This window comes from Schistocerca gregaria, chromosome 1 (assembly GCF_023897955.1).
Source record: "Schistocerca gregaria isolate iqSchGreg1 chromosome 1, iqSchGreg1.2, whole genome shotgun sequence".
NCBI lineage: Eukaryota > Metazoa > Arthropoda > Insecta > Orthoptera > Acrididae > Schistocerca > Schistocerca gregaria.
In genome coordinates, this window is record NC_064920.1 from 580,899,911 (window position 1) to 580,913,826 (window position 13,916).

At 38.2% G+C, this 13,916-nt stretch overlaps 1 protein-coding gene across 1 annotated transcript in view; it reads right to left on the reverse strand.

Moving 5' to 3' along the window:
• Positions 1-649: 649 nt before the first annotated feature.
• The window catches only part of LOC126357108 (cullin-4A), a 96,224-nt gene continuing 82,957 nt past the window's right edge, over positions 650-13,916 (reverse strand). The window contains exons 13-14 of the mRNA XM_050007425.1: positions 3,464-3,616; positions 650-1,119 (exon numbers count right to left, since the gene is read on the reverse strand). Of these exons, the coding sequence (XP_049863382.1) occupies positions 1,024-1,119; positions 3,464-3,616 (249 nt within the window). The 3' untranslated portion in view covers positions 650-1,023. The remainder of the gene's footprint in view (positions 1,120-3,463; positions 3,617-13,916) is intronic.

The window sequence follows — 13,916 nt, forward strand, 5'->3', positions numbered from 1 at the left end:
TCTAGTTCATTGATCAGGAGTTATGTTAATTATTTGACCATTCTGATTTGTGATAGCAAAATATTAATAAATGTTTACATGTGCTGAAGTATTGCACACTAAATTATAATTCAGTTTCAATAAGTCTTCCATATGAGAAAAAAATGTTTTGAAGTTCTTTTTCTTCTTCTAATTTCAATGGGAGTGTTAGAATTATAGCAGAGAAAATAGATAAAATTGTGTACACCCATATCTGTATCTTTTTTGTTTAATATATTATAAAGATTAATATTTTTCTAAAGTTTTTGCAAATTATCTTTGTGTCTGAGATCAAGATGGGCCATGTATGTATGTGACAAAATCTCACTTACAGTTATATATTTTACAAGACTTTATTTTGTTTTGGAAAGGTGAAAATTATATTATTACATTCCTAGGATCTATCAGCTACAGTCATTCGAATGTAAAATATGTGTCAGTGTATGGGAATTTTACATTATCTACAAATATATACTCCATCAGCACACACAATTACTCATCTGTGAAACATTCTTTCCTTCCTCTACATAATATGGACGAGTTTCAGTTCAATGTACAATCAATTAACAAAAGGTAACTCTCATATTATAGAATACCGTGATACAGTGTTATTGTATAAATAATAACAAAGTTTTAAAAACAGCTTCTTCAGTGGTTTTTATTCAAATCTTATGCATTATGACTTCACTTCATTTAAACTCTCACATGTGTGTCTACACACACACACACACACACACACACACACACACACACACACACACACACACACACACACACACAAAAGCCACAAGTGTGGCCTTCTAAAATAAAAAGTAAATACATTTAAATCTTCACATTTTTACACACACAACCACATTCGTGTTTCCTGCAAATGTACAGTTTTGTAAACCTGAATTACTTCCATTGCAATCATAATTTATTTTACACAAACTGCATTCTAAGAGTTAGTTTTCAGGTTTTTGAGAATCCACTTGCAAGTTACTGTTTCAAACAGTCTTTTGTATTTTATGCAACATAATTGTACTGATTAGGATTGTCCTTATCACGCTCCATGTAGTCTCTGTCAATTAAAGATTCAATACGTTTCTTCAGATCAGCAGGCTGAAAAGAAACAACAAGATGTGAGATCTTTGTTTACCACCGCATACTTACAGGAAAGAAAGAAAAATTTAATTAAACAGATCCATGAATGTTTATTGATAATGGCCTCTTGAAAAGAAGTGTTGTTTTTCAATTACTCTGATTACAAGGTATTTTTAAAGATAATATGTCTATAAATCAATTTACTTTGCAAAAAAAATTTTTTTTGAATCTGTTTCTGAACAAGGCATTAACAATCTTGCAGATCCTGAGTGATAGCTGATAAAAGAACCTTGTTCCAGGGTGTGTTACCCCCCAGAGATGTCCTAAAAGTACATATTTTCCTACACGTACATATATGATAGAATGAATATTATGTTCATATTCTTTATCAGGTATCACTATACAGGTTTCTGTTGGTTGCCATAATAATCCTTGAGTGTAAGTATTCACAAGTGATCATCCAAGAAAGAAGTAGCTAAAAATCTGCGCTTGAGCAATTCTTGAGCATTGCTCATAGTCTGAGGCCTTTAGCAGGTGGATTAATACAGAAAATTCAATTACAAGCTGCATGTGTTGTTACAGATTTGCAGAGATGCTCATCCAAATCCAGAGAGAAATGCTACAAGAGAAGTTTCATTTTAAGCCCATACGTTCCAAAAACAAAAGGACTACCTATTTCATCCCGCATACAACTTACAACATGAACCATGAAGAGAGAGAGAGAGAGAGAGAGAGAGAGAGAGAGAGAGAGAGAGAGAGAGAGAGAGAGAGAAATTTGAGATCATACAGAGTAACCAACTGTATTTCCACGCATCATTCATAACTGAACAGGAAATTATAGTGGTTTCCAAAGTAACCAAACACTGTAAAATGGATTGCAGAGGTTATGATAAATATTTGTGTAAAATGTCCTTTCATTAACCATGCAAAACATTCCAACTGTCTGCTTTTGTATTATTAAAAAAACGTTATCTATTCTCTGTGTTTCCAGAGATTATTAATTCACTATACGGAAGGAAAGCGAATTTCTGCTTGATCTAAATTTCCCTAATTTGCTATTTTTGGGTAATAACTTTGTTAATTCATAAAAGGCCCATTTAATTTATGTGTTGTTCTTAAATTAAAAAGACCTTAAAACACTGAATAGCACAAAATACTCTAATACTTAATGCCTGAACACTGTGTGCAGAATATTAGGATCTCTGGGTAATTTGTGCAGTTGTTTGAACTATGTCTGTAACTGAGGCACTTCCTTTTAGATTCTGTAATATCCAGAGAATATTTTAATAACTGGAGCTTATCCACACAAATTCCCAATGCTTTCTTGTCTCTACGTGTGGAAGTTAAGTATCCTCCTCTTTATTCTAAAAGCCTGCCCATATTTTCGTGAAACATTCAAGACATATTTATGTTTGATATATCTTTCATATCTTGGCTTGTCGCATACTTTCAGTAATAATGATAGTGTTTGGTAACTGTCTCTTCTTCACCCTAAATAATATGGTCATAGGAAAATATAGCATTTGGAACCATACTGCGTAGTTTACGTGTCATTTGTGTGCCAAATTTTCATTACAAACTGGGATACCTGTGCTTTTTTTTTCCTATAGTGGTCAGACAGAAGACCTAGTGTCAATAACATTTCATATTTAGAAGAAATGCGTTGATACTTGAGTTGCTAACTTAAACGCATTACCTTATTAAAAGTTCAAAAAGAACCCAATCCTGCAAAAACAACAGCAAGCCCAATTACTTAAAAACTTCATATTTTTGTGTGATGTTTTCTGAAAGAGAATGGATCAAATATAAATAAACCTTTGTAAATTCTGTCTTTTCATCATGTCCAAGTTGTAGGCAAGGTTACATAAGGAGGGATACACAGCAGGGCAAGTGGAACAGCCATTCTACAACCAGCATCTACTGTTACGAAGAGAGAGGACAGCAACTCATGAAAATAAATTTTCTCATGAACAAGAATATTAGTACAATTGAAAATCATAGTTAAGCTCACAGTTTGAAGAAATCACTTTTTATGAGATTGGGAAAAGTATAACAAGGTGATCAATTTTTCTAAAGTTACCTGCACAATGTAGCAATGGCACATTTGTGAAATGGTTACTCAGTAAAAACACACTTTAAAATTGCAATTATTTGCCAAAACACATTACATACTAGGTAATTTAGATAAATAAACATTGCAAGCCTGCAGCAATTTTTTTATACTTACAATGATCCCAGCATAATTAGACTTTTAGTTTTTTAAGCTGTGAGCGACACATTACAAAACTGATGTGTAAACAGTCAACTAAAATTTAACACGTTTATAAAAAAATACATATGTAATTTATTTGGCAGCATTTACCTTCACTGGGAACTTTAGCTGATTGTATAACTCACTGATGAGCAAATTATGGCTGAGTGTTTTTCGCATCTTCATTATCCTAACAATAGCAGCATCAATCTGATATTGTCTGTCCTGGAAAACACGTTCTTCTGTGGCCTTCTGTTCTTCAGTCTGCAAAAGGCAACATTTGAGATCAGTTTCTTCTTACCAAATAGTAAATATCACACACAAGCTACATTTATGATATTATTCACCATTTATTTACAGCAAATTCTAGCATTCGTACTAAAACAGAAATGCCAATTTCCATCATCACAGTTTTATCTTTCTCATGCAAATTACCCACATTCTATTTTATTACAGGAATTATAAGTAAAATCAATTACAGAGATGTGAAGAAAGTCTTTTTGAGGACAGCTAGTTGGTGGCAAAACACAGGTCTGGCTGGTAATATACTATCAAATTTCTTTGTCAAAGATTTTATCAAAGATGTGATCAAATATTCGTCAAATATATTTGACAAAGATCTTTGACGTAGCGCTAAAAAAAGGGTATTACTCTGTGATCATATTTTTCGTCAAAGTTCAAGATAGCTGACAACAACTAGTTATTGACCACAGCAGTTGCATGTACCACAATTGCACTGTGTGCACATGCAGAAGAGAAGCTAGGGGGAAAAGTCGTACATCAATTACTTAAGAATGGATGAGCACACATTTCTGGATGTGCTCAGTGATGTGTATCCTCTTATCACAAAGCACAATACTCATTTAAGAACTGCTATATCTGCAGAAGACAGGCTCACTGTAACACTCCTTGCTACAGGAGAGAGAGGTTAGGTTAGGTTAGGTTAGGTTAGGTCAGGCCAGGTCAGATCTCCAATCATTAATTTTGTATTCAGGATGCCTCATCAGTTTCGTACATCACTATTAATTTTGTAGTTGTAGGTACACACTAATTGTATTTACTGGCAATGTTTATAAAAACACTACAGATGACAGAATGCTGCAGCGATGCTAGCACTCCATGTGGTAATATGTCACATTGCAGTGAACAGAAGACGAGCGACTTCTTTGAACAAATCTACAGTCTACAGCGAGGCCCTAGATTTGATAAAATATTTGATGTTATTTGACAAAGTTCCCTATTACACCATCAAATTTCTTTGACAAAGATATTGGACAAAGAAATTTGATAGTGTAATACTGGCCTCACCACTGCATGCTTCTGGCCTGGAGGAGGAAATGTGACTTTTCAGGGTCAAGGCAGGGAAATCAATGTAAGTCTTAGCTCTCTTTTTCCTTATCTCAATAAATGCCTATTGCTCTCAAGAAGCCTTCACCAAAAATTTGGAAGCAAGTTTCAGCTAGGCACCCTCCAACTTCCATCACCGCTTTAATTCAAACAATTACCTTTATCATTAAATCACTAGTAATTGCACTAAGATGGCTACCCTCTCAAAAAAATCCCGTAAACAATTTCAGAATATTTGAGTTGATATTAGAATTATTTGTGAATAGTGCCAATCTTAGAATATATACTGAAACAACCTGGTGATGATACCTTTTATTTCCCTCTAGGATGTACAAACAACTCAACCATGTTACTGTTGTCACAATTCTTTTTAGTGAGAGAAGGAGATGAAAGTAAGGTTGAAGGAAATGATGCTGTTCAGGGTACAAACATAAAAGTCTCCTAGATTTCATGGTCAGAAAGAGACAACAGGACAAGATCTGAGAAAAATAACTAATTAAAATATCAGCAAATATTTTACTTGCACATTCTACTGTCTTCCATGACTCCGTGTCAAGAGCAATCTTACTATTTTTTCCTGAGTAGTTCCTTTTCTCTCAATATCATTATAAGCAATACACAGAGTTAAAGAGGCTGATAAATGACAGCAAGTTCCAATACAAAATAATATGGCAGATTTTAATACTAAAGTAACACAAAAACTACAAATTATTATTTAGTGAGGAACCTCAGATTTTACACTAGAAATGACAGCAATCTTAAGTCAGTAGTTTTCGTCAAGAAGGACATATATTCTATAAACATTATCCAGAAGAAACCAAAGAGAGAATGGACACAGAAATGATCTCACTAGACATGAAGTACAAATTGTACATTATGAGAATTTGTACATGCTGGTGAGCAAAAAACAACCACCAGCTTAATAACATGTTGGCCCACCTCTGAAACACAATACAGCAACCATTCTATGAGATATGTATCTGATTAATTAGTGGTAGGTTTCTGGAGATATGTGGCGCCACATCTCTACAATATGTCATACAATTTCTGTAAATTACAGGCCAGTAGTTTGCAGCAATGGAGCTGGAACTCAACAGCATGCCAGATGCACTACACTGGATTCAGATTAAGAAAATCTGGTGGCAAAGACATCAGCACGAGTTCACTATCAAGTTCTTCAAACAAATGTAGCAAGTCTTTCGTCTTGTGACAAGGACATTTATCCTATAGAAATATGCCATTTGCCTTTATGAAAGTCATCAGTTTGAAGGGACGCAGGTGTTCTGCAGTAATGTTCACATAGTCCACAGATGTCGTGGTGCCTTCAATTACTATTCCAGCTCAAGTGGAGGTCCAGATGAAAGTAACACTTATTATAATACTGCTCGCACTGGCCTGAACCTGTGGCAATTTTGAGTTGAGAAAGTAATAAGTGCAAGCTCATCACTTCAACAGAGTGTTTATTTATGTAACTAAAAAATCAGACAGTCAACAGTATTTTTAAAAAAAATAGGTACGAAAATAAGTGCTCAGGACACCAATGTACAATATGCTGATCTTCCACATAGTGTATGTTTTGAGCTACCATTTGCTTGTATGGTGGCATATCTAGGAGCAACCATCGATCTAACATAACAATAAACTATGTTTACTTGACCAGAAGATGCATTTTCACTGATACACAATCCAAATTTGATGATCCTGTGCCCACTGCAATCATAACTGACGATGTCATCAGATGAACATAAAAAGATGTATGGGTTGTCAGCTGAGGAGCCCCACATTCAATAAAGTGTGCTGACCAATATGCTCCACAACCCTTGTGCCGACACCAGCAATGAACTATTGTCAGATGCGCCCTGATTGCTGCCTATCTTGCTTTACAGAGTGAACAAACCTCCGACATCCACATCTTGTGATGACTCATGGATGTCCAACACCTTGCTGTCTATTTGTGGTTTCATCATCTTTCAACCACAGTCTGAGCTGCTGCTTCACAGCCTGAGCCATATTGATCCTTCCCACCAACACCAGCTTTTCTGAATTGCACAGGTGAGAACTTTCCCTGCAATATATCCTACTTTCCCATAACCCTCCTGGCCTTAACCTTCGTTAGTCATTGTCCTCTCCCATCCAGCCCCTTCCCTGTTTCCATTCCAGCACTACACAGCCATCATCCTCCATTGCACACAGTCTTTTTACTTCTCTCCTATTCTGCTATTCCCCCCACCCCAATCCCTCCCCACCGCTCCACTCCCTCCATCCCAGACTGCACACAGCTGCCCTGCCATCTTTCCACCTCATCCTTCCACCCTCCCCAACAGCACGACACCGTCTGCCACACCTACCATACTATCTGTCCCCCTCCCCACCCCTGCATTCTCCTTACCCCCACCTAGTCACCACTCCCATCATGCACTGGTGCTGTGCTCGCAGTGTTGCCTCAGTTGCCTGAGACCGCAGTTGTGAGTGTGAGTTGCATTTACGTGAATGTGTATGCGTGTGTTTGCCGTCTAATTATAACGAAGGCCTTATGGGCTGAAATCTATATTTGTCACAGTCTTTTTGTTGCGGCTATCTGCGACTCAGCATCTCTGCTATATGGTGAGTAGCAACTTTCCTTTTCACAATATTGTTACATTCCATCCTGGATTTTCCACTGTTTGATTTCAACCACATTCCATAGGTGCTCACAACATTAGCTCAGGAACAACCGACTAGCTTTGCTGTTTCCGAGAAATATCATTACTGGGACCAAGCTATAAAAATTTGTCCTCAGTCCAAGTCTCTTGTATGTCAGTGGATTTTCCCATTTGTCTCTGGCAACTTGCATACTTTCCTTTCCATGTCACATGTTTGCAATGTCACCAAGTGGTACTCAGTCTAGTGGTAGATAGTGGTCACAATTCTTTGGCTTATTACTGTATACAAAGAGGAGGATATACCAGATTAAAATAAGAAAAAAAGCTTAGCATCTTAGAAAATCAATTTTATGTATAAAAAAGTAAGAATTAAGAGAGGTACTTATATAATGGCCCCCACAAACCATGGGCCTCGCAGTCGGCGGGGAGGCTTGCATGCCTCTTCGATATGTACCGTAGGTGCAACCACAAGCTGAAAGCAAGGGAGGAACTACAGCCGTAATTTTACCTGAGGGCATGCAGCACTACTGCACGGTCAAATGACGATGGCATCCTCTTGGGTAAAATATTCCTGAGGTAAAATAGTTCCCCCAAGCAGAGACTACCCAGGAAGATGATGATGTTGTTGTTGTTGTTGTTGTTGTTGTTGTTATGTGAAACAAAAGTAGCATTCTATGGATGAGAGCATGGAATGCCAGAGCTCTTAATCAAGCAGGTAGATTAGAAAATTTAAAAATGGAGATGGATAGGTTAAAGTTACAGGGTGTTTCAAAACTGACCGGTATATTTGAAATGGCAATAAAAACTAAACGGGCAGCGATAGAAATACACCGTTTGTTGCAATATGCTTGGGACAACAGTACATTTTCAGGCGGACAAACTTTCGAAATTACAGTAGTTACAATTTTCAACAACAGATGGCGCTGCGGTCTGGGAAACTCTATAGTACGATATTTTCCACATATCCACCATGCGTAGCAATAATATGGCGTAGTCTCTGAATGAAATTACCCGAAACCTTCGACAACGTGTCTGGCGGAATGGCTTCACATGCAGATGAGATGTACTGCTTCAGCTGTTCAATTGTTTCTGGATTCTGGCGGTACACCTGGTCTTTCAAGTGTCCCCACAGAAAGAAGTCACAGGGGTTCACGTCTGGCGAATGGGGAGGCCATCCACGCCACCTCCTGCATGTTTCGGATAGCCCAAAGCAATCACACGATCATCGAAATATTCATTCAGGAAATTAAAGACGTCGGCCGTGCGATGTGGCCGGGCACCATCTTGCATAAACCACAAGGTGTTCGCAGTGTCGTCTAAGGCAGTTTGTACCGCAACAAATTCACGAAGAATGTCCAGATAGCGTGATGCATTAATCGTTTCTGATCTGAAAAATGGGCCAATGATTCCATTGGAAGAAATGGCGGCCCAGACCAGTACTTTTTGAGGATGCAGGGACGATGGGACTGCAACATGGGGCTTTTCGGTTCCCCATATGCGCCAGTTCTGTTTATTGACAAAGCCGTCCAGGTAAAAATAAGCTTCATCAGTAAACCAAATGCTGCCCACATGCATATCGCCGTCATCAATCCTGTGCACTATATCGTTAGCGAATGTCTCTCGTGCAGCAATGGTAGCGGCACTGAGGGGTTGCTGCGTTTGAATTTTGTATGGATAGAGGTGTAAACTCTGGCGCATGAGACGATACTTGGACGTTGGCGTCATTTGGACCGCAGCTGCAACACGGCGAACGGAAACCCGAGGCCACTGTTGGATCACCTGCTGCACTAGCTGCGCGTTGCCCTCTGTGGTTGCCGTAAGCGGTCGCCCTACCTTTCCAGCACGTTCATCCATCACGTTCCCAGTCCATTGAAATTTTTCAAAGAGATCCTTTATTGTATCGCTTTTCGGTCCTTTGGTTACATTAAACCTCTGTTGAAATCTTCATCTTGTTGCAACAACACTGTGTTCTAGGCGGTGGAATTCCAACACCAGAAAAATCGTCTGTTCTAAGGAATAAACCATGTTGTCCACAGCACACTTGCACGTTGTGAACAGCACACGCTTACAGCAGAAAGACGATGTACAGAATGGCGCACCCACAGACTGCGTTGTCTTCTATATCTTTCACATCACTTGCAGCGCAATCTGTTGTTGAAAATTGTAACTACTGTAATTTCAAAAGTTTGTCCGCCTGAAAACGTACTGTTGTCCCAAGCATATTGCAACAAACGGTGTATTTCTATCGCTGCTCGTTTAGTTTTTATTGCCTTTTCAAATATACCGGTCATTTTTGAAACACCCTGTAGATACAGTGGGAGTTAATGAGTTTCAGTGGTAGGAGGAACAGGACCTCAGGTCAGCTGAATTAAGGGTAATAAATACAAAATCATACAGGGGTAATGCAGGAGTATGTTTAACAATGAATAAGAAAATAGGAATGTGAAGAATCTACTATGAACAGCATACTGAATGTATTACTGTAACCAAGACAGACACAAAGCCCACACTCGCCACAGTAAGAGTAGGAAAAGGGACAGAAGGAAAAATAGGAAGTGAATATGGACTGGGGGAAAGGAATGAAAGATGAAGCCACCTGGTAGAATTTTGAACAGAGCATAATTTAATCGTCACTAACACTTGGTTTAAGAGTAACGAACGAGGGTAGTACATGTGGCAGAGACCTGGAAACACTGGTAGGTTTCAGAATGATTATATAATGGTGAGACAGAGATTTTGGAACCAGATTTTAAACTGTAAGACATTTCTAGGGGCAGATGTGAACTCTGACCAGTTTACTGGTTATGAGCTGTAGATTAAAACTGAAGAATTTGCAAAATAGTAGGAATTTAAGGAGATGGGAACCGAATAAACTGAAAGAACAGAGGGTTGTAGAGTGTTTCAGGAGCAGTATTGTAGAGTGATTGTCAAGAACAGGGGAAAGGAATACGGTAGAAGAAGAATGGGTAGCTTTGAGAGATGAAATAGTGAAGGCAGCAGAGGATCAAGTAGATAAAAAGATGAGGACTATTAGAAATCCTTGGGTAACACAGAGATACTGAATTTAATAGATGAATGAGAAAATATAAAACTGTGGTGAATTAAGCAGGTGAAACAGAATATAAACATTTAAAAAATGAGAGTGACAGGAAGAGCAAAATGGCTAGCAGGGATGGGTAAGAGACAAATGTAGGGATTTCGAAGCACATATCACTAGGGGAAAGAAAGAGACTGCCTACAGGAGTGTTTAAGAGGCTTCTGGAGATATGAAAACCACCTGTATGAATATCATGAGCTCAGATGGAGAACCAGTACAACGCAAAGAAGGGAAAGCTGAAAGGTGGAAGGAGTATATAGAGGATCTATACAGGGGAAATGTACTTGAAGGCAATATTATAGCAATGAAAGAGGACACAGATGAAGGTAAGATGGGACATATGATACTGCATGAAGAATTTGACAAAGCATTGAAAGACCTAAATCAAAACAAGGTCCTAGGAGTATACAACATTCCGTTAGAACTACTGTATTGGTAGCCTTTGGAGAGCCAGCCATGACAATACTCTTCTATTTGCTAAATAACATGTATGAGACAGGTGAAATTCCTCCATACTTCAAGAAGATTCCTATTCCGAAGAAAGTAGTCGCTGACAAGTGTGAAATTTACTGAACTGCCATTTAAAGAATCATGGTTGCAAAATACTATCATGAATTCTTCACAGAAGAGTGGAAAAACTGTTAGAAGCCGACCTTGGGGAAGATCAGTTTGGATTCCGGAGAAATGCAGGAACATGCAAGGCAATACTGACTCTCCGACTTCTCATACAGAAGATACCTTAAGGAAAGGCAAACCTACGTTTATAGCATTTTAGACCCAGCGAAAGCCTTTGACAATGTTGACTGGAATACTCTCTTTGAAATTCTGAAGGTAGCAGGGAGCAGAAGGCTATTTACAACTTGTACAGAAACCGGATGGCATATATAAGAGTCGAGGGGTGTGAAAAGAGAGGCAGTGGTTGAGAAGTGAATGAGAGAGGGTTGAAGACTATCCCTGATGTTATACAATCTGTACATTGAACAAGCAGTACTGGAAACCAAGTAAGAATTTGCAGTAGTAATGAAAGATCAGGGAGAAGAAAGAAAGATTATGAGGTTTACCGACATTGTAATTATGTTGGGGACAGCAAGTATGTGGAAGAGCGATTGAATGGAATGGGCAGTGTCTTGGAAGGAGGATATAACATGAACATCACAAAAGCAAAAGAGGATAATGGAAAGTTGTTGAATCAAATCATGGTGATGCCAAAAGAATCAGATTAGGAAATGAGATACTTAAAGTAGAAGATGAGTTTTGCTATTTGGTCTGCAAAATAACTGATGATGGACAAACAAAAGGGTATATAAAATGCAGACTGGCAATGGCAAGAAAAGCATTTCTAAAGAAGAGAAATTTGTTGACATCGAGTATAGCTTTAAGTGTCATTTCTGAGAGTATTTGTATGGAATGTAGACATGCATGAAAGTGGAACTTGGACAATAACTAGTTTAGAGAAGAATAAAATAGAAGCTTTTGAAATGTGGTGCTACACTAGAATGCTGAAGATTAGATGAGCTGATCACGTAACTAATGAGGGGATATTGTACAGAATAGGGCAGAAAGGCAACCTGTGGCACAACCTGACTAGAAGAAGGTATTGGCTGGTAGGACACATTCTGTGATGTCAAGGGATTACCAGTTTAGTGCTGGAGGGAAGTGTGGGGGGTAACAATCACAGAGGGAGACCAAAAGACTAATACACTAAGAAGATTCACAAGGATGTACGTTGCAGTAGTTACTCAGGGATGAAGAGGCTTGCACATGGTAGAGTAGTATGGACAGCTGCATCAAACCAGTCTTCAGTCTAAAGACCACAACAACACAACTTTTAGAAACAGTTAAAGACGTTATAGCAATGGAAAACCCAGGGTCGAATGTAACAATGATATTTGCTAAAGATGATGTAGGTAAGAAGTGAACAAAAGAACATCCAACAGATTGGAGCGGAAGATACAATTATGAAGATAATGAATACGAAATGGAGTTAGGTGGGATGTGCACCAAACAAATGGATTGGCAACATACCAATGAAGTTTTTTTGGTTTCCAACAGATAATAAAAAACAATTAATTTGGAAAAATATACTTTCATGTCATTGCAACTCATCTGATTTCATCCCCAATGATCCATTTATTTCATTTTGGTGTATTTAATTCATTTTATTTACACCACCTGTGGCAGGGTAGGATACTGTCCTCCATCGATTATGTACCCCAGTGGTACTATTGTCACATAATTTGTATCAGAACCTCTGGTAGTTGGGTTCAGAAATTGTAAGTAGAAATATCAGTAATAAAGAAAGTTAGCATCAGGTTTGGAGGCAGGCACTGATAGTGCAATGGTTAAATCTACTGCTTGCAGAAAGCAGACAGTTTGGTTTGAGTCTCAGTCTGGCACAGATTTTCAGTTCTCATATACCTTACACTGCAGGTTCAGCATATCTGAATGGTTAGCACTGGTGCTGTTTCATGTCACTTTATATTTTGATGATTTGACTACAATTGATTCAGTCATTACAATTCCGTCTCTTTAATTCATTTAACATTTATCATTTGCTTGAAATTTTCCCCTATTCTTTAACAGTTATCTCAGTCTGTTTCATATGTTCATTTACTTTTCACTTTTCACACCTGCAACTATTGGTGTTTGCCTAATAATCTTTCTAAAATAATTGCCCGTTTTCCGTATAGCCACATCATCTTCATTTTCTAAAATACTGAGGATTTTGTTTAATTTCATCCCATGTATATCCCAATTCTTCAAGAAGTGCTCATAAGCTATTGGTGACTTCGTAGTGGTGTAGATTGTGTAGAAGTTGAGGCAATCATATGACACACTCACTTACCTTAGTCACATGACTTATGAGTTAGGTGCGAGTCAGTTGGGTGGATAGAATTAGTGCAGTATAGTGGGTCAACATAGAGACATAACAGAATGCCAGAAAGGTGGTGGTGTATTTGGATGTGCACATGATCAGATCATGAATGAAGCTGCCCAATTTGTTTGTGTACCATTCACTCACAAGTCATATAACAAAGTCGTTAAAAGATCGGAACTGACTGGGGATGGCAAAGTTTCACACCTTTTCAATGACAGTTTCAGACCCAACAGCAATTGGTTCTGTCAGTGGAAAGCTGGTCCACCTCAAGGAGATTCTTAGAGAACAGCGTGAATGGAACTGCCTGCACCTTACAAGTGGTTAATAAAACTACACATCATCAACAGGCCAAACAACATAAAAAATGGACAATAGCAGTCTGGAGATGTGCAGTTTGGCCTGATGAGCCACAATTTTTCCTCTTTACAAATGATGCAAGGCAATGACTGCACCAATGGCTCAATGAGACATTTAATATGCTGTGCATGGAGGTTATACTTCAGGTCAAAGATGGTTCTGTGATGTTTTGTGGGACATGTATCATACCTGTACTTTGTCCCAATCATTCAGCTTACCATAAACATGAAGTTGGAAGTTTAT